The 22,500-nt window shown below is 38.4% G+C and overlaps 2 protein-coding genes across 3 annotated transcripts in view; both read right to left on the bottom strand.

Moving 5' to 3' along the window:
- Positions 1 to 11,578, bottom strand: part of bco1 (beta-carotene oxygenase 1) — a 27,015-nt gene extending 15,437 nt beyond the window's left edge. The window contains exons 1-7 of the mRNA XM_061965561.2: positions 11,381 to 11,578; positions 11,166 to 11,294; positions 10,365 to 10,494; positions 3,401 to 3,548; positions 3,182 to 3,332; positions 370 to 590; positions 44 to 301 (exon numbers count right to left, since the gene is read on the bottom strand). Of these exons, the coding sequence (XP_061821545.1) occupies positions 44 to 301; positions 370 to 590; positions 3,182 to 3,332; positions 3,401 to 3,548; positions 10,365 to 10,494; positions 11,166 to 11,294; positions 11,381 to 11,438 (1,095 nt within the window). The 5' untranslated portion in view covers positions 11,439 to 11,578. The remainder of the gene's footprint in view (positions 1 to 43; positions 302 to 369; positions 591 to 3,181; positions 3,333 to 3,400; positions 3,549 to 10,364; positions 10,495 to 11,165; positions 11,295 to 11,380) is intronic.
- A 2,514-nt stretch (positions 11,579 to 14,092) lies between these two features.
- The window catches only part of ppp1r16a (protein phosphatase 1, regulatory subunit 16A), a 33,782-nt gene continuing 25,374 nt past the window's right edge, over positions 14,093 to 22,500 (bottom strand). For both annotated transcript variants that reach the window (XM_061965566.2, XM_061965568.2), the window contains one exon: positions 14,093 to 15,018. In XM_061965566.2, the coding sequence (XP_061821550.2) occupies positions 14,503 to 15,018 (516 nt within the window). In that variant the 3' untranslated portion in view covers positions 14,093 to 14,502. The remainder of the gene's footprint in view (positions 15,019 to 22,500) is intronic.

Below are 22,500 nucleotides of genomic sequence, written 5' to 3'. Positions count from 1 at the left end.
GCCCAATCAGGGTGTTATTTGGTTGATATGGCCACCGACTCACCTTGTCTGACTGCACAGGAATGGCAAATCTCTTATAGCTCGGTTTGGAGTAGCTTTCGTTGCAATTTCCACGGTTTTCTTTCAGCTTGCTCATGTAAAACATTTCATAAAGGCTGTGGTCCTTGTAGGCTATGACGTCAAAAATCACGTGACCCTCGACCTCGAAGGCATTCACATGATGGTAGACGACCATGGCGCTCGTGGAGTACTTGGTCTCTACCGTTTTGCCCGTTTTTCTGTCTATTAAGTGGATCAGCGTCTGATGAAAAGAATGAAGCAGACTTGTGAGATGTGAAAGATGATTTTGTGGCGCTCAAATTAACTTACATTTTCTTCCGGGCAGAATTTCAAACAGCTGGCCCAGTTGACGCCCCTCATGTAGGCAGTGGCCATCTTGACGATATCCAGCTTGAAAGGCTGCTCGATGAAAATGAAGTAGTTGTCTGTCATGCCGAAGCTGTGGTAGTAGCTGGGAGTCAGGAGGGTGCGGCAGGGCACGGAGCAGATCACCTGCACGTTCTTCAGTGCCAGAGCCTTCTTGTCTTTGTCTGGGTCGGCAGGGGAGGAAAGGTGAGTGAAACTTCCTCATTGACGGTCAAAGATTTTTGGGTAAGCCGATACACATACAACAGATCAAAACAAAAATTTCCCACCTTCAATTGTGCTCATTTACATATTTACGCAAGAAAATAGGCATTATGGTGCAATCAAAAGTAATTATGTTTCCTAATTGTAGAGAGGTTATTACCCTGACTTGAAAACTACAACTTTGTCACTTCCGATACGATGCCGATATTGAAGTATTGGCCGAAACTGATATTTATCCGATACGATATCAGCACAAATCATACATACTTTTATTATTTCGTGGTGTTACTTGATCAAGTGAAATTACTCAAGCAGAGAACAATGGTAGGGATGAATGAGGAGTGGTAATTGTTCTTTTGCCAACAAGTAGTGGCCACAATAATTAAGTGAAAGGGGAACTGCACTTTTTATTTTTATTTTGCCTAACATCCACAATCCTTGTTTTTCTTTTTTTTTTAAGCATTCTAAATGGTAAATTTACGTTTCATATACACGCTGTAAGTACCGGTATATATGTGATGTAGTAACTGGCACATTCAAAACATGTAATTTTTATGTATTTTGCTCATTTTAAGCATATGGCGGCGCATTGATTTTCTACACCCATCACGTTTGCCTTTTCCTTTAACAATTAGTACTAATTACTGTATTTTTCGGATTATAAGTCGCAGTTTTTTTCATAGTTTGGCCGTGGGTGCGACATATACTCTGGAGCGACTTATGTGTGAAATTATTAACACATTACCGTAAAATATCAAATAATATTATTTATCTCATTCGCGTAAGAGACGAAGCAAATGGCAGCAATCGTCACTCACACGTCAACCAATAAGAATTCGGCGGGGGAGGGTATGGCAGAAGTGCATTGTGGGTCATGGGATGCTAACTGCTATATGCTACTGCCGTAGCTATTAAGATGGATCACATCAACATTGGCGGTAACTTATAAAAACTGAGAAGGACTGAACAAAAATGGCACCGAAAAGGAAATCATATACTGCAGATTACAAGCTGGACGTAGTGAAATATGCAGCAGAAAACGGCGATCGAGCAGCAGAAAGAAAAGACGCTAGCGGTGCATACCAGGAGCAACAACGAGGAAGAAGATTTCATCGGATTTAGCGATCGGGAGTGACAGATTGTTTGGTAAACGTATAGCATGTTCGATATGTTATAGTTATTTGAATGACTCTTACCATAATTACGTTAATTATGTTGCGTTAACATACCAGGCATGTTCTCAGTTGGTTATTTACCGTATTTTTCGGACTATAAGTCGCAGTTTTTTTCATAGTTTGGCCGGGCTCCAGTGCGGTTTTTATATGTTTTTTCCTTCTTTATTATGCATTTTCGGCAGGTGCGACTTATACTCCGGTGCGATTTATACTGCGAAAAATACGGTATACGTCATTTAACGCAGACTTATTCAGCCTGTTGTTCACTATTCTTTATTTATTTTAAATTGCCTTTCAAATGTCTATTCTTGGTGTTGGGTTTTATCAAATAAATTTCCCCCAAAAATGCGACTTATACTCGAGTGCGACATATATATGTTTTTTTCCTTCTTTATTATGCATTTTCGGCCGGTGCGACGTATACTCCGGAGCGATTTATAATCCGAAAAATACGATATAGCAGACTTCATGGGAGACTAGAAACATAATTGAACAATCACTTACTGCACAATATCTGTTCTCACTGGAATGACGACTGATGGGATGTTTATATATTCCCATTTAGATAAAGAATTACTCATAATCCTCGCGAAGGGTTAACAAAAAAAGTGGGTGTAAACGAGCGTCTTTTCTGTCTTTCTCACCATTTCCCGGTCTGAGTTGGCTGTCAAAGTTTACCAACTTCTCGGTTTGTGGCCACATCTTTCTACTATTCAGGTGAGAAGCATTATTTATTTAAAAAAAAAAAAGTGCAGTTCCACTTTAAGCTCATGACGCAAAAGGTTCAATGATGCAGGCACAAAACTTACTGGATACTTTCTAATACGTTTTTGCCTTGGAGACTTTATCTGTAATTAATATGCAACTATAATTGTTTAATTCATTGTTCAATTAAGGACACTTGTTACTACATATGTCTAACTTTTATGCTATTGTGTGCTTAGCTGTTGTGTAGCTTCTAGCTCATAGTAGTCTATATATAACCTACCATGTTTAACTTTTGTAAAGGACTTTTATAAAATATAAGAAAATACCAATTTTACGGTCATTAAGATGTTATCTGACTGCCCAGTTTGCACACACGCTGCAGGACTGCTTGTATCAGGGATTTTAGATGCAAGCAGATACTATAATCCAGTAGAGTACATACTTATTTGCTGATATGGGAAAACAGTTACAATCAAATTATATGCATTAATGGGTTTCACTATACAAAAGCGCTTTGAGTCACTAGAGAAAAGCACTGTATAAATATATATTCACTTCACTTTACAACCCTTCAGCCATGACTTGACAGCCTTGACTGCTTGGCACGTGTTGATAGCAATTTAAATGCAGATAAGGACAAAGTAGAGCAAGTAGCTTGGTTCGTTTACCTTTCTGGGAAGCAGCAGGGACTTTGAACAGTATGTATTTAGTCTTGCCCTTCTCAGCTATAGAAGTGCCCATGTTGTAGGCGTTGCCCTCCTTGTCATAGTGTGGGTGGGATGATGCCAAGTTGGCAGGGAGGAACTTTAAGTAGTCCACCTGAATGGAAGAATCTGATAAATACGTTTTTTTGTTTTGTTTTTCTAAATAGATGAACCCTCCTGTACCTTGTCCAATGTCTCCAGGGTCACAGGGTCAATTTTCCGAATGTAGTTGGTTTCCGAGGTGGCAAAATAATCCTGGCCGTATTTGATGAAATTGCTGGCGCCGTTGTCTGTGAAGTCGGGGACTGTGTGGTTGAGGAAGGTGATTGCTCTGGGAAGATAAATTATGCATTTTTAGCAATTATACACAACAACTTGGAGAGTCAAATTGATAATGCAGCAAAGAAAGAAAAAAAATACACCCCAGCATCAAATACAAAATTAGAAAGTACTGTTTTCATACTTGCATTTATGTAAAATAAACTATTATTTACCTCACATTAAATAACACTAACTAGAGTACAATATTTAGTACTATCCGATATGTTATTAAAATAATTAATACAGGATATCAATTGCATGCAATATAATGTTCCAAATACGACAGTGAATTCAAATAAAATGTTTCACATTAGCATAAGCCAGGGGTTCTCAACCCTTTTGACCTTGGGGCCCAACTTTTCCATTACAGAGAGGCACTGGGCCCACTCAAATATTAACACTAAATTAGTAATATTACTTTTCATTTTAATCGTATTCAATAATTATATCTAACTTACTGACAGTTTACAACCTTTAAAATTATATAAATATCATAACATGTAGGGCTGGACAATTAATCGAATTTCAATTTCGATTATGGCTTATCACATGATGACAATATAATAATAAAAAAAAAAAAGATTAATGCGCCGCGCAATGTGCATGCAAATTCCGAAGCTTGTAACGGTGAAACAGATAAGAAGCCAAAGAGTGAAAAAAGAGATTGTCTTCTAATAGTTTGGGATGTCACCATGATTGCAACTTTTTATTTGACAATGCTAGTATGCCTAATCAATAATCACTAAACTCAACAAAAAAAGTAAGGCATATGATTGGTCAAGAAAACGGAATCCGCTGATGAACGCAACTAATATCAGGGAAATTGACAAATGTGAGTGAAATATTGTCATTGTAAGGCGAAGAAACATTTGTTTGGGGAAAAAAATTTGTCCGGTAACGCTCGTTTATCCCCGACACACTCAACCGCCGCGTCCTGAACTAAACAATGTCGAGACCTGTCACTTGAAACAGCGACTAAACTACAAAGCTAAAGTTTGCAAGAACAATCCATACACTTACAACACATCTTATCAGCTTGTGATGTTGTGAACGACATCATCGATGTAACGAAGTACAAACAGTGGTTGCAACTCTTTTATTTTTTAACAGCCTCAATTGATTCGCCTCTTTACTCGTCCATCTGAGAACAATAGCATAGCACACTTTCCCCCTTCACAATAATAGCACTGTGCTCCACATCCAATCTGACTGCGCTAACAAAATAAAGGTTTAAGAATAGTAACTTGCTAAAGCATAATGTACTTAAAGCACTTATTGATATATTTACAAAATGATTATGCTCTGACGTAAAATATTGGTCTTCTCCAAAGATGTATAGCTGGGTTGCATATGACGTCATATCCAGTGTTGGGACTAACGCGTTACAAAGTAACGCGTTACTGTAACGCCGTTAGTTTCGGCGGTAACTAGTAATCTAACGCGTTATTTTTTTATATTCAGTAACTCAGTTACCGTTACTACATGATGCGTTACTGCGTTATTTTACGTTACTTTTTATGTAATATAAAGTGTGTTTTATCGGAGTTCTGATTCTTCTTGTGTCACAAGCCGGAGAAGAGAGAGAGACATGCGCTCTGTGTGGGTGTGTCTGAGTGTGAGTGTGGGGAGCGAGGGGGGGGGGGGGGGGGGGCATGTCTGATCATGGCGGAGCCAGAAGTCGAGTTTGCTAACATGGAGATATTTTCACTACTTTTCTTTTGTCGAGCACAAAGAAAATAACATTTTAGTTAAATGTAAATTGTGCTTTGGATCAAAGATGCCATCTACTGCCCAAAACAGCAATTCAAATCTGCTGAAACAAGCTACATAGCAACATGCTTCGACGAAGCTAGTAAAGAGAGACAGAGACTCTGATGCCACTTCACCTCCACCACCACCACCATTCACCGCTGAAGGTACACACTCTGTCAATCAATGTTCCCTCTAATTGTTCATGTGTGAGCAAATGCAAAAAGTCCCTGAGCATTGATTGGAGTCCATGTGAGCAACTTTAGACGTGGCACACTGTGGCTACACCAGCAGCACACCTGTCCCAAACCTCACTAAATAACAACTTACATCTCCATCCATCCATCCATTTCTACCGCTTGTCCCTTTCGGGGTCGCTGGAGCCTATCTCAGCTGCATTCGGGCGGAAGGCAGAGTACACCCTGGACAAGTCCCCACCTCATCACAGGGCCAACACAGATAGACAGACAACATTCTCTTATTATTATAATCAAATGACAACAGTCATTTCCATTTCTAATATAAGTGTTTAGGCCCACTTATAATGACAATAACAAAAAATATTGTTTTTCATGAACTGTGTACTTGTATTGTTTGTCTGGGTGGAGGTCCTGCTTTGGAAATAATTTGTACCCCTTTCAGACATTGCATTTAGTTCCCATTAAAACATTCACATGTTGCACAATGAGATGTAAGCAGGGGATCATGTGTACATTCCTGCAACTTCCTGTTTGTAAAAAATATATTTTTATTAGTATTTATTTAATATACTAACAGCATTTAATGATTAATATTTATAAATTAAGATTCCTAATAAATGACACTAGAATAAGCACACATTTGATTGGTAAATCATAGTGTAACGACCTGGAATGACACTTTATGTGTGGTGTTGGAGTTGTCCGACTTTTTGTGTGGCTGTAAACGCATCACTGGCTAAGTGCCAAATGTGCAAGTGTTGGCGCACGTGAGAGAGCGAGCGGCTGCTGTTGATATAACAAAGTTGCTTTTGGTCTGGTTTGTACTGCAGAAAATGACCAGTTTTGCTAGATATCATTTTTTTTACTAATGTTTTGGTGATGTGTTTATGGCCGACAGTAAAGAGTTTTGCTCTGTAAAGTGATGGATGGAATTCATGTCCTCAAAGCGTCTCGACAGACATTACAATATTTGAACAATGATGACGAAAACGGTTTTCTCTGTCGTGTCCGTGTCGTGTCGAAAATTGTTATGCGCTTATTTTTTTATTTGATTTTGTGCATGGCATAGATTTGCCGTGCGCAGAGGACGCTTGAGCAGTGCGCAATTGCACATGCGCGCTCCTGAGAGGGAACGTTGCTGTCAATTCTCTTATATACTCTTTCATTCTAGACTTCTAGAGTGTTTGATTATCCCATCACTCTAAATGTATAGACTATAAAGTTCACAAACATAAAGAGGGATCCTAGTGGGCCAGGCCAATCTTTCCTTATCTCTAAACTAAAACTGGGGAAATGTGTAGTGTTCTGGGTTTCAGACATGATTTTGTAAAGAATTACTTGAGGAAGAAAATGCCTGGTTAGACTTTGTGTATGTAGTGTGTGCCTTTCTTGGTTTACATCTATGCTGTTATTATGCTGTTTGTTACTTATGTTTGTTATGTTGCAGCTATTTAAAATAGTTTTGTCAATTTGTTCTGGCCAGAAACAAATTGGCCTTTGTAACATATCTTTGTCTTTGTGTGTTGTATGTAGACCACATGGCTTAGCAGAGTTGAGTGATGCAAATTCATGTCAAGTTGATCAACAGATTGTATTATTCTCCAGTGCAATAACAGTACTGAAATGAAGGCTAAAAGGGCATTAATTGGAGCTTTAAAAAAGAAAAGAAAAAAGAAGTAACTAAATAGTTACTTTTCACAGTAACGCATTACTTTTTGGTGTAAGTAACTGAGTTAGTAACTGAGTTACTTTTGAAACGAAGTAACTAGTAACTGTAACTAGTTACTGCTTTTCAGTAACTAACCCAACACTGGTCATATCCGTTTTTCTTCTTCACGGTTGAATTGACACGATGGTCAAGCAGCTTGAGCATTACATTAAAAACAGGTGTCACTCTCACCTGTGTAAAGTTTGAGCAGAAAATGCCGTATTGCTGTTTTGTTCTTGGGTGTTCCAATCGTTCACATAGAGAGATAGGAAAAAGCTTTCTTCGAGTCCCGAAAGAAGTGGTTCATAAAGATAATAAAGTCAGGGAAAAAACGAAAGTGTGTGAAAGAAAATGGCTCTTAAAACTAGCACTTTCATCATCTCGTGGAATATAATCGGACGATTCTCGTGTCTGCAGCGATTACTTTGTCAATTTTTTTTATTTATTTATTTTAAAAAAAAATTTTTTTAAGGACATGTAAAGAAGTTGGATGTCGCCCTCAACAGCGCCCTGCGGACCGTCTCCGGGTGCCTGCGAGGGACCCCAGTAAACCAACTGCCCATCCTCGCTGGCATCACCCCGGCAAACATCAGACGAGAAGCAGCCACACTCGCCCTCTCCCAAAAGGCATAGACCAGCGAATCCCACCTCCTCCATAAGATCGTCACAGAAACACCACGACGCGTGCGCCTAAAGTCAAGGCGCCCCTTTGCCATGCAAGCCCACGAGCTGCTCAGCACAACATCAGCTGATACTTCCAAGGCCACCTGGGTCAAAACAGTGGAAGTTAGCAGAACCATCTAGGCTGCACCACTACATCGACGACCCCACAGACGTGTCCGGCCAGGAACTGCCCCGGAAGCAGTGGACAACCCTCAACCGCTTGAGGACCGGCGTCGGACGCTACGGAGCAGCAATGAAGAGGTGGGGACTTCCGGAAGATGCCTCCTGCGAGTGTGGGGACCCAGTCCAGACAGTAGAACATATAGTAACTAGTTGCCCCAAACACCGGCCACCGAATGGCGAACAAGGTCTGATTGACCTGGATGATAACACGTTGACCTGGCTCGCCTCAACAGAGCTGAAAATCTACAGACACACGACAGAAGACTTTGTAAAATGTTTTTTGAACATTTGATTTGTTTGAGAAACTTTCTGTGATGCAATCGAGTTTATTCTCTACTATATTAGTAGTGTTATAGAGCAGAACTCCATAAGAAAAGGACAAGAGATTGCATTAGTTTGTGTTTTGTGGTTGCAATGCCTAAATATAACTACGAAGACCTGCTTGTGCAAATAACCTAACATCATGTTAAGTCCTAGTGATATTGATTTTTGGTCCAATCCACCGTATTTTATTTCTCGATTTTCATAACAAAAACTAAAAGCTTAAGTTGTTGTTGTGCAGGTAAGCCAAGTGCTTTATTCGACACATATGACCACATTATAGCGTCTTTGGTGATATTTGTTAGCATCAAGAAAATATCCTTAATAGTATTAATAAACTAGATGAATACATCTCTCATAGGCACAACAGCATATACTGAATCTTGATATCGCGAGCAAACATTGCTGAACAACAAGGACATCTATAGCTAAATGATGAGACAAAATATGAACTTCACAGTATACAAATTGAGACATGAATTGTAGATGAGACTAATATTTGTAGCAGGAAATAAACTGAAAACAAACGTATCCTTTTTCTCATTAGCGTCACTATCACAGCTGCATGGCACTCGTTATGTCAATCAAATAGGTTACTTAGCAATGCACGATTAAGTCCAACTTTGTCTTTCACGGATTACTGTTTAATTTGTAGATCCCTCAGATGTAAAGACAAGATGTACCTCCAATCGTTTCTTCTCTAAATACCTTGAGTGTCAAATGAAGCGAGGTAGCGGTAACCTCTTGGTGATGATAAATGTTTTAAACCTTTTTTTTTTTCTTTTCTTTTTTCTTAAGTGTAAAAATCCACTCCATCAAATCCATCAAAAAATTAAAATATTATTTTCATGATCTCTTTTATATTTGCCTCTAAACCTTTCAAAATAAGCCTAAATCTGCACTGATCCAGGTTTAATAAGCAGTAGTCAAATGGGGCTTAAACCATCGCCTGAAACCCAGAAGTGCCTCTCGGTCATGTGATTGCAACCCAACTTTTTGCACCAATGAATGTGAGGATTTTATTTTACACAAAAAGCACACACAATCCATAGTGGCAAAATAAGTGCAAAAGGTAAAAAAAAACAGAACTAAACACAAACAAAACAGAAAAGAAAAGTTTTTATAATGCAATTTTTATTTAAATGTATTGTTATTGCTATTATTTTACTTGCTGTGGTTTATTCATTACTAATTTATATCCAGTTGGGGTTTTTTTTACTTTAAACTATACTATACTATAACGTTTTGGTGGTACAGCAAATACTCATGTTCGCAAATTAATGAATAATTGTGTAATTAATCGTGATTACAATATCAATCCAAATAATCTTGATTATTATTTTTGCCATAATCATCCAGCCATAAAACCATGTGTTAATCACAAAGACTATTTATTTAATGCAAAAACCTTAGGCTTAGGTGAGGCGTAGTAGAAAAATGAGGACAAATCAAATGTACTGCAAAAGAAGGGATTCATAAATAACTGACAAAAAAAATAAATGGACATACAATTATGTTGTGCTAAAATAAAAAAAATAAAAATGTATTTGTTTCTCAACTAAACTGTCAAAGTTTAGGTGCAAATGAAAATACTGCTTTAACTCTTCACTCATAATTTTTGCACTAAAAAAAACTTCTCTATGACTTTAGCCCCAGACTTCTTGCATGGCAGCTCCCTCCATCAGTGTGTGAATGTGTGTGTGAATGGGTAAAATGTGGAAGTAGTGTCAAAGCGCTTTGAGTACCTTGAAGGTAGAAAAGTGCTATACAAGTACAACCCATTCTTCTGTTTGTGTAATATAGTTATTACTGCCACAAGTGGTGGAAAAGTGTATTACACCGAGTACCACTGCCGCCCATACGGACTCCAGCTGAGAAACTGATATGTTTTGGCGGCCACCTAGGGAGTGATCAGGGCCCAACATTGGGCTCTATAGTTCAAAAACACCAAAATAAGCTGTGCATCATGAATAAAATAACATTTTCTTTCATTGACACTCACTTGACAATGAAGTTTTTGCTTGGGTCCGGATAGGCCATTGTTCCCATTTCCGACACAACAATTCTTTTAGACTCCATGTTGGATTTGTAGGTATCACTCCTCAGGAACCTGCTTCTGTGTGTCACTTCACCTGCAACAACAACAAACATTAAACTGCTCAAAATGTATAACTTTATTACATTTTTGTACAAGGCTCTTGCGTCAAAGATTAAGCATTTGCGTAACAGTACCGAAAGTAACCGGCTGGAGATTTTAAGCACAAAATTAGCAAAAACATTTATGCTAATTGCATGTTGACACTATGCACTTAACAGTCAAGTCAACAAGAAATGTATTTTACAAAATAAACAATTTCGGTCACAGCTGAGATGTTATCATAATTAAAATATTAAGGAAACGAAAGACAAAATTATAAATGAACATATACTTTTGACTTTCCCATATGGCCTACAGAGGATCTGAATGGCAACTTCCTGTGGACCATGTGACTTGTGTACTATTCCACATTATTCAGAAGGGGTCAAGTGTAACACGCCGAGAGTGTGTATTCTTAAGAGTTAAAATAAGAATTGACAGCAGTATTTATTTAAAAAAATTATAATAAACTTTTCTGAACAATTTGAATGATAATGTGTAATGGTAAAGTCTAGCAAGTAAGAACAGGTACTTTAAGGTGGATTAAAGTAACCTGACAAATTGCATTTATTAAATATGCTTAGTTAATTTATTAATATTTTATAGTGGATTTGAACATTTTATTTGTTAGACTAATGTGTTAATAATTAAATCAAAGTGACAAACCTTCCTTGAAGGAGAAGCTGTGCATGATGGACATGCCGTCAAACCAATGGTCATAGCTGGTGTCCCCCACTGAGAAGATCCCGGGGCCGTTGCGCAGTAGTGTGCCTTGCAACCAGGAGGGTACGTTCCCTAGGAGAGGAAGATATAACAAGACAAAAAACATCAATGCAAAGTCTCCGAGAATACAATGTAGTGAAAAAATTAAAATTAAATACCTTTCACTTCAGCCTTTAAAGGCTCTGGTCGCTCTGTTGCATTTTTGGAAAAATCCATGTTGTTGTGGTTCTCCTGTTGTGCTGCCTGACTACACAGAAGGACGTGCAAACTGCTACTTTTAAAGCACTCTGCTCAGGGGGAGGGACAAGAGAATGAAATAGGTGGGTTATCTAATCTGAAAAAATAAATACATTATCTGTGCATATCTCAGAATGTGTTCAAACAAGTTACATAATCACACAATACATGGTCATATTTTAATGCAAAACTGACCTCAATGTGGGGGACTGGTTTTAGTTAAAATAGTCACATTTCAAAGTAAGTTCTTTTATGGCAAAATTGACTTTACACCCTCCTTATCCAACAAGGGCGGAATGTTTTTCACCAGGATATCCATCAGGTCACACTGAAACGTACATGGCACAGTCACCCAAATCAACCCTACTGATGAGGCATTAGCAGGAGATTGAGCAGTGTCACCCATTCTTCTTTGCCTATTCCTCTGTACAGCACCTCTCAAGCTCCATCAGATTGGATGGGAAGTGTTGGTTTTCATCCAGGATGCCTCTATACATTGCTGCATTCATCTTAGTTTAGTCAGGGAGGTGACCAAGAACCTGATGGTCACTCTGTCAGAGCTACAACATTCCTCTGTGGAGAGAGGAGAACCTTCCAGAAAGACAACTCTCTCTGCAGCAATCCACCATTCAGGCCTGTATGGTAGAGTTGCCAGACAGAAGACATTGCTGAGTAAAAAGTTTGCCAAAACTCTTAGAAAAACACAAATGTCTGGTCTGATGAGACAAAGATTGAACTCTTTGGCGTGAATGCCAGGCATCATGTTTGGAGGAAACCATGGGCACAGCTCATCACCAGGTCAATACCATCCATACAGTGAAGCATGGTGTGGGTATGTTTTTCAGCTGCCGGATCTGGGAGACTAGTCAGGATAGAGGGAAAGATGAATGCAGCAATGTACAGACACATTTTGGATTAAACCAACCCTTCCCATCTAACCTGATGGAGCTTGAGAGGTGCTGCTAAGAGGAATGGGCAAAATTGCCCAAAGATATGTGTGTCAAGCTTGTGGCATTGTATTCAAAAAGACTTGAGGCTGTAATTGCTGCCAATTGAGCAAAGGCTGTGAATATATATGTACATTTGATTTTCCGTTTTATTTTTATAAAACTTGCAAAATAATAAATAAATAAATAACTTGTTCACTTTGTCATTATGGGGTATTTTGTGTAGAATTTTGAGGATACAATTAGAATGTATTCCATTTTGGAATCAGGCTTTAACATAACAAAATGTGGAAAAAGTGAGGCACTGTGATTACTTTCCAGGTGCACTGGAATACTTAAAAAATCAAATTCAGTGTATATCATAGCAAGGCATCCTTTACAGAAGCATGGTTTTGCTTTGCTATGATATCCATCAATACATCCATTTTCTACCGCTTGTCCCTTTCGAGGTTTCGGGGGGTGTGGGAGCCTAACCCAGCTGCATTCCACCTCATTGCAGGGCCAACCCTCCCGATTTTCCCGGGAGACTCCCGAATTTCAGTGCCCCTCACGAAAATCTCCCGGGGCAACCATTCTCCCGATTTCCACCCGGTTAACAATTTTGGGGGCGTGCCTTAAAGGCACTGCCTTTAAAGTCCTCTACAACCTGTCGTCGCGTCCGCTTTTCCTCCATACAAACAGCTTGCCGGCACAATCACATAATATATGCTGCTTTAACACACACACAAGTGAATGCAATGCATACTTGATCAATAGCCATACAGGTCACACTGAAGGTGGCTGTATAAACAACTTTAACACTGTTCCAAATATGCGCCACACTGTGAACCCACACCAAACAAGAATGACAAACACATTTCGGGAGAACATCCGCACCGTAACACAACATAAACACAACAGAACAAATACCCAGAACACCTTGCAGCACTAACTCTTCCAGGACGCTACAATATACACCCCCGCTACCACCAAACCCTGCCCCCCACCCAACCCCCCCAACTCCCGAATTCGAAGGTCTCAAGGTTGGCAAGTATGGGGCCAACACAGATATGCTGTGATAAAATATAGCAGTATAGTACTTGTTTTTTCTGTAGCTCTGAGAACTTAATGACAGCAGTTAGTGACTAAAAAGCCAATAAAATTCTTGGAAGTTGAATTTCAAGGTAAAGCGAATGGACCAATCTTATGTCAAACTTGTAACACTACTTAATCATTTTATGGCGTTCAGATAAGTAACTTTCAACATCAATAAAACCATTGTTAATATAAACTATCTTCCACCACCATGTCTTTTCTCAACAAACTTAAATAAAACTGATAAAGTTAAAGCTGGGATATTTAGAATAAACCACTTAATTAAAAAAAAAACTGTTAAAAAGCACAATCATAGTTGAGGATAAAAAAAAAAAACACCCCAACATTACAAATACACAGATTATAAAACTAGGCAACAGCTATTTATTATTATCTTGTGACAGAATCTATAGCCTGTCACAAAATAATACATTTTCAATATTAGAATAAGAAGAAACATGTCAGTTGACCTTTGACAGACTAACAACACATTACCTTACCTGCATCCCTCTATCTTCATAGATGTTGTAAATGTTTACAATACACTGTTATCTGATACTAAGGAAATGAACTTGCAATCTTTTTGAGGGAAAGATGCACAATTGCGAAATATTGATATTATATATTGACTTTAGTAAGAGAATTCCACCAACAAAAAGAAAACAAGCAAGATGTATTGATTTTGTACGATAATATGAAGCCCATAAAAAGATTGCCAGTGATATAAAGGTGAAGACTTGAGTATGAATAGAAATGTTTATGTACCATCGTAGTTTGTGCTAGAAAGTGGAAGCTCATTAGTTTGTTCTTAATAACAACAATAAATCATGAGCAACAATTCAGTCAACATATGCAATGTTGGCATTATTCTAAGGCTTAGGTGAAGCAGCTCTTTATGAAATGACAAGGAATGTGTAAAAATAACGCTTGTTACACTTCTGATTGGCATAAAGTGACGGACACGCTGAATTGCTCCAAAGAAACCGTCTCTTTTTGAAGCAATACCACTTTGAAGCCCACTTCTACATTAGTCCACAGCAAGGTTCTTTGCTGGAAGACTGCTCCTCTTCTGGGGCACGCAGTTTCAGAAGGGGAGGGTCTCCACTGGCTGGCGTGAAGAACACCTGACTGGGGGACACTGCCGACTCAGCGCTGGGTGTCGTCGTGTGGCCCTGAGGACTTGTCGCCTGGGCCAACGCAGCAGGAGTCTCCTCCTCCAAGGGTGGGGACAAAGGTGGAGGGGGCGCAGGGTACTTATTGAGCTTGGCTGCCGCTCGTTGTCGTTTCAGGTCAGCCAGTGTGTGGTGGGATTTTTCCCGCGTCATATTATCCGTGCCTTCATCCTCTACGGGAGCAGGTGCTGGGCTGAGCTGGTAGGAGGCGCTGCGTTCCATGCGACCTCCGCCGGTCCACTGCTCCCCCGGCACAGAAGAAGATAGAGAAGCAGATGTCCCTCCATTGCCTAGGCTGGGAACACTGTTGGTGCTTGGAACCACGGTTGACTCATCTGCTTGTGACGTGGCTCCACCTGCAGCAACCTGTATAATCAATCAATTTTTTTTATATTTAGTCATCACTTTTATTTCCATACAGTCCAGACGTGTGTAATATTCAGAATTTCAATGTATTTAATAAAAATATTGTAATTTGAATTGAATTTGCTCCACCCCGTAGGAACTACATTCAGTTCAATTTTACTAATCGCGCCTATGTATTTTTTTAATGCTGTTTTTATTGTGTTTTATACAATGTTTGTGTGGATGTTACGAGGATGTTATCTCACAATTTCTTTAGGAATGAATACCTTACCTTATCTTAATTCAGAGAAATTCTTTAAAGCAAAGTAACAGGAAGAATGTGTTATATTTAACAAAAGTTTTGGTTTAAATACTAAAAATACTTAACAAAAACTAAACACAAGTTCACTCCTTTTTAAATACTTGGATAAAGTAAAACATTATAATTAGGGATGTCCGATAATATCGCACTGCCGATTTTATCGGCCGATAAATGCTTTAAAATGTAATATCGGAAATTATCGGTATCGGTTTCAAAAAGTAAAATTTATGACTTTTTAAAACACCGCTGTGTACACGGAATTAGGAAGAAGTACAGAGCCCCAATAAACCTTAAAGGCACTTCCTTTGCGTGCCGGCCCAGTCACATAATATCTACGGCTTTTCACACACACAAGTTAATGCAACGCATACTTGATCAACAGCCATACAGGGCACACTGAGGTTGGCCGTATAAACAACTTTAACACTGTTACAAATATGCGCCACACTGTGAAACCACACCAAACAAGAATGACAAACACATTTCGGGAGAACATCCGCATCGTAACACAACATAAACAACAGAACAAATACCCAGAACCTCTTGCAGCACTAACTTTTCCAGGACGCTACAATATACACCCCCCCCCCCCCCAACCCCGCCCACCTAAACCTCCCAAATTCCAAGCTGCTGTTTTGAGGCATGTTAAAAAAAATAATGCATTTTGTGACTTCAATAATAAATATGGCAGTGCCATGTTGGCATTTTTTACCATAATTTGAGTTGATTTATTTTGGAAAACCTTGTTACATTGTTTAATGCATCCAGCGGAGCATCACTACAAAATTAGGCATAATAATGTGTTAATTCTACGACTGTATATATTGGTATCGGTTGATATCGGAATCGGTAATTAAGAGTTGGACAATATCGGAATATCGGATATCGGCAAAAAAGCCATTATCGGACATCTCTAATTATAATACATCCAACTATGTTCTATAGATGATTTTATTCTTAATTGACAATGAAAAGCTCAAATTAAAATATGTACAGCTATTAAAAAAACACCAATTTTTCTTGTCTGGATATCAGAATCTGAACATATGTGTACAATACATAGGGTTAATACTAATATTTATATGAAATACATTACTGGTCAAACGTTTTAGAACACTTCATTTGTAGCAATGAATATACTGGTACTTCATATGTAACCACATTTTTACCATCTTTTTCTGTCAATGTTATTGTTTTGTACTGTAAGGGTTACTGCTATAAATGAGGTGATCTAAAACGTATGTAACACAGTCACATATAGAATATACTGGAAAGCAGGATTCTGGAATACATCAAAATGATCAATTGAAATTTCATGGACTGCCAGTCATTTGTACTTCTTTCAATTCCAATTTGATTTGCAATTCCACTCCCAGTTAGCAACCTAAAATCAAATTCAAATTCATGGACTTGAATTGGAAAAATCAAGGACAAGCGTAGAAATGGATGGATGGATGGCGTTTCTGTAACTAGGAGACATTTTTCATTTGGCTACCAGCAGGGGGCACACTTGATTGAGGCCTAACTACTGTAGTTACCTGCCTAAATGTGCTGCTATTGAAATTGAAAACGGAAAGTAATAACACCTACTTTGGCCCCATTTACACTGCACACCAAATATGATTTGTTTGCCCTCAAGTGACATAGATCTACTCAGATTTTCTGCCAGTCTAAATGCTCTAAAGTGCTTCAAATCTGATCTTTTTGCATCAGATTCAGGCAATATCAGACAGTAGTCCGAATCCAATTGGAATCTGACCTTTTTTTTTTAAATGTGACTTCACTATAAACAGAAATGCGTCCTGAATGCGATCTAAATGTGACCTAAATGCAACGTTTGCGCCAAATTTGGGCGAGCTACATCATTCGTGTGTGCGGGTAAAGACGCAGCCTGCCAGTAGAAGTGGATACATCATAACAACATATTTGTTGGCAGCCAAATTTTCAGTGCATCACTAATCAACAGTGGCAAATAATAGGCTATATGTTGTATTTAAAGAAATATATTACATACTTTGATTCCGAACAAATAGCAATTGTTGAAGGACCGGAATTGACATGTACACTGTCCCGTATTTGCTTACATTAAGTACATTGCAGTAGTTGTTCACATAAGTGAGTTGAAAAATAAAGCGAACACAGATCCACGCCTCTACCTAACAGCCATAAAAAAATGAGAACCCTCCTAAATGTATTACATGCACGCACATATATACACACACACACACTAGGGCTGGGCGATATGGCCTTTTATTAATATCTCAATATTTCTAGGCCACGTCAAGATACACGATATATATCTCGATATTTTGACTTAGCCTTGAATGAACACTTGATGCATATAATCACACCAGAATGATGATTTTATGTGTCTACATTAAAACATTCTTGTTCATACTGCATTAATATATGCTCATTTTAAACTTTCGTGCAGAGAGGGAAATCACAACTAAGTCAATTTACCAAAACTGTATTTATTAAACAGTTATTAAGCAGTGGCACAAACATTCATGTCATTTCCAAAACCGAAAGTGCAAGATTGTCAGAGACATTTTAAAACAAGCTATTAGTGCACTTTTGTGCATGATGTCACTATGATGACATATCAAAACAATACTAAATTAAAGTGCACTTTTTGTACAGAACGCCACTACAATAGTTTAAAACAAATAAAGTGTACTTTTGTGCTTGATGTCACACAAAGTATCAAATAAAAATGAGCTGCATAATAGGAAATAAAATAGTGTATGTCCTTTACTATATGGTAGGTTCCTGCGGACGTTATCTCCTTCTGTTGTTGACTATTTTTTTCATACGGTGTTGATGTGGAAATGGTTGCTTCGGCATTTTGTTGGTGTGGCACCGAACGGAGATGTTGACATGCAGAGTTTCAAGCACTCTTCATTTTCTAGCAGGTGACTTTTCAAATGATGCTACATTAGTAGAGCTGCTACTTTTTGTACGCTTTTGCCACATACTTGACATATTACTAGGGGTGTAACGGTACGTGTATTTGTATCGAACCGTTTCAGTACGGGGATTTCGGTTCGGTGCGGAGGTGTACCGAACGAGTTTCCACACGCACATATTAAGTAGCGTAATGCATGTTGTGTAAACAATACTCAAAATGCCGACATTTGAGGCATTTAAGAAACTCCACCCTGACAGCTCCGCAAAAGAGGACATGTCCGGTGAAAAGAGGACGTATGGTCAGTCTATCGTAGCCCGTTAGCTGCTAGCATGCTAGCAAAAGAGGACATGTCCGGTGAAACCGATCGCAGCTAGCATGGACCGGGCTAGGTCCTGACCATACGTCCTCTTTTCACCGGACATGTCCTCTTTTGCGGGGCTGTCCGGGCGGTGTCTCTTAAATGCCTCAAATGTCCGGCATTTTGAGTTATGGTTGCGTGTATTAACAATGTACGTTCAGGGTTAAGAAGGTTAAAAACAAAACAAATTGTGCGCACAGCAGCATTCGTGAGGGAGGGGGAGAGACAGAGAGAGCGCGAGCAAGAGTTATGATAAACGCGCATGCGTCACCAGGCTCTGCTTTTTATCCATAGATTTATCACAGCAGCTGAAAGCTGGATTGTTTCTACATGGTACACGGCGTGGCGCAGTGGAAGAATGGCCGTGCGCGACCCGAGGGTCCCTGGTTCCATCCCCACCTAGTACCAACCTCGTCATGTCCGTTGTGTCCTGAGCAAGACACTTCACCCTTGCTCCTGATGGGTGCTGGTTAGCGCCTTGCATGGCAGCTCCCTCCATCAGTGTGTGAATGTGTGTGTGAATGGGTAAAATGTGGAAGTAGTGTCAAAGCGCTTTGAGTACCTTGAAGGTAGAAAAGCGCTATACAAGTACAACCCATTTATCATTTACCATTTATCATTTATCACATTTAATTTTTTATTATTTATAGCAGGGGTGTCAAAAGTGTGCCCCGGAGGCCATTTGCAGCCCACAGCTAATGTTTTAAAAGCCCACGGCACATTCTAAAAATACTATTAAAATAAACAAAAACATAACAAAAGTGAAATAAAAAAGCTTAAAGGTTGAATGTAATTTAGAAAAAGTTGCAATGTTGACTAATAAAACAAAGCTGTTTTTTTTTTCTTTCCAACTGTCATTGCTCAAAACATAAAATTGAATCAAAATCAATGTTATAATGAATTATTGACCTATCCAAGGTTCTGATTACTTCACATCAAATATTCCAATAAGAAAAATATTTTTGGTGGAAGATTTTGCAAATTTGGTAAATAAATAACCAAAAAATGTATATTTTGTTGTTTTCTTACTGTACCGAAAATGAACTGAACCGTGACCTCTAAACCGAGGTACGTACCGAACCAAAATGTTTGTGTACCGTTACACCCCTACATATTACAGTTGTATTATCGACATATTCCCGCTTGAAGCCAAACCACCTCCACACGATGGACCCCGTGCTGTTTTTCTTAGTAATTAATTCTTCCTTCATTTGTTACCAGATTCGCACCTTCTTTCTCTCGTATTACCACTCGCACCACTCCGTTAGCACCACAGCTAATGTTACCATACCGCTACCTCTCTGCTCCGCGAGGGCGTATACGTATGTGATGTATGTAAGAAGGTGCGCTTATTTTACGTCTCTGTGAGAAGGAGAGACAAAAAAAAGAGTGGGAAGAGCCTGCAGTGTAATGCCCGCAGCTAAAAGCAACTGCGTGAGAACGTATACTCGAATATCACGATATAGTCATTTTCTATATCGCACAGAGACAAATCCGCGATATATCGAGTATGTCGATATATCACACACACTCACACACACACACACACACACACACACACACACACACACACACACACACACACACACACACACACACACACACACACACACACACACACACACACACACACACACACATATATATAAACATGTAATACATGTAAACTACTCTAAGTCTTTTAACATTACTACCGAAAACAACGTCTGCTTCTTTGAATCTTCATTTGGATATCGCTGTGTGGACTGTGCATTTGTCCCAATGCGTGTGTGGGTTTTCTCCGGACACTCCAGTTTCCTGCCGCATTCCAAAAATATATGAATGTTCGCTTCATTGGAGACTGCAAATTGTCCCTGGATATGAATGTTCGTGTGAATGATCGTCTATCTGTGCCAAGCGTTTGGTCATGCTAATTTGAGTTAGCTTGTCTATGAGCTAGTCCATTGTACATTAGCATTAAGCTCACAGCATTACAGCTCAACCTTCATCCTGCTTAATTTTATATAATTGTATCATAATTTTATCATAATTTTTTATTCTAAATGATATTATTAATCTAATGTGATTCCTACATGTATGTGCACTTCATGTTTATATATGATGTACTTTTTTAGTGTGGTTAGTTTTACAGTGACTTCATTGTGAAGATTATCAACAAAACACCTCACTATTTTTTTCCAAATCTAACTCTAAGAACTGTTTACATATTTGGCAAACTAAATTGCAACATTAAAGTAAAGTCTGATTTACCTTTTACAGTAGGCAGCAGCAACTGAAACAGCATTGAACAAAGAGAGCACAATCTTACAAGTCAAATTCCTTTTTGTTAAAGCGGATTGTGATTGTGATTCTGATAAGATAAAAATGACATCAATATTTGTTTTTAAATATACATTAAAGATTTGTTTAGCTTTTTTAAAGAAAATAAATGCATCATTGCAAATCAAAATGATATCATATATGATGTCATATACACATACATATATATATATACATGTATACATACATACATGTATACATACATACATGTATACATACATACATGTATACATACATACATACATACATACATATGTATACATACATGTATACATACATACATGTATACATACATGTATACATGTATACATACATACATGTATGTATGTATACATGTATACATACATACATACATGTATACATGTATGTATGTATACATACATACATACATGTATACATACATACATGTATACATGTATGTATGTATACATACATACATACATACATGCATACATGTATGTATGTATACATACATACATACATACATGCATACATGTATGTATGTATACATACATACATACATGCATACATGTATACATGTATACATGTATACATACATACATGTATACATACATACATGTATACATGCATACATGTATACATGCATACATGTATACATGCATACATGCATACATACATGTATACATGCATACATGTATACATACATACATACATGCATAAATGTATACATGTATACATACATACATACATGTATACATAATCATACATACATGCATACATAAACATACATACATGCATACATACATACAAACATACATACATGCATACATACATGCATACATACACACATGCATACACGCATACATACATACAAACCCCGTTTCCATATGAGTTGGGAAATTGTGTTCGATGTAAATATAAACGGAATACAATTATTTGCAAATCCTTTTCAAACCATATTCAATTGAATGCACTACAAAGACAAGATATTTGATGTTCTAACTCCATCCATCCATCCATTTTCTACCGCTTATTCCCTTTGGGGTCGCGGGGGGCGCTGGAGCCTATCTCAGGTACAATCGGGCGGAAGGCGGGGTACTCATAAACTTTTTTTTTTTTTGCAAATAATAATTAACTTAGAATTTCATGGCTGCAACACGTGCCAAAGTAGTTGGGAAAGGACATGTTCATAATTGTGTTACATCACCTTTTCTTTTAACAACACTCAATAAACGATTGGGAACTGAGGAAACTAATTGTTGAAGCTTTGAAAGTGGAATTCTTTCCCATTCTTGTTTTATGTAGAGCTTCGGTCGTTCAACAGTCCGGGGTCTACGCTGTCGTATTTTACGCTTCATAATGCGCCACACATTTTCGATGGGTGACAGGTCTGGACTGCAGGCGGACCAGGAAAGTACCCGCACTCTTTTTTTACAAAGCCACGCTGTTGTAACACGTGCTGAATGTGACTTGGCATTGTCTTGCTGAAATAAGCAGGGGTGTCCATGAAAAAGACGGCGCTTAGATGGCAGCATATGTTGTTCCAAAACCTGTATGTACCTTTCAGCATTAATGGTGCCTTCACAGATGTGTAAGTTACCCATGCCTTGGGCACTAATGCACCTCCATACC

This window comes from Nerophis lumbriciformis, linkage group LG07 (genome assembly GCF_033978685.3).
Source record: "Nerophis lumbriciformis linkage group LG07, RoL_Nlum_v2.1, whole genome shotgun sequence".
NCBI classification, from domain to species: Eukaryota; Metazoa; Chordata; class Actinopteri; order Syngnathiformes; family Syngnathidae; genus Nerophis; species Nerophis lumbriciformis.
This window is presented reverse-complemented; position numbering and strand designations above follow the sequence as displayed.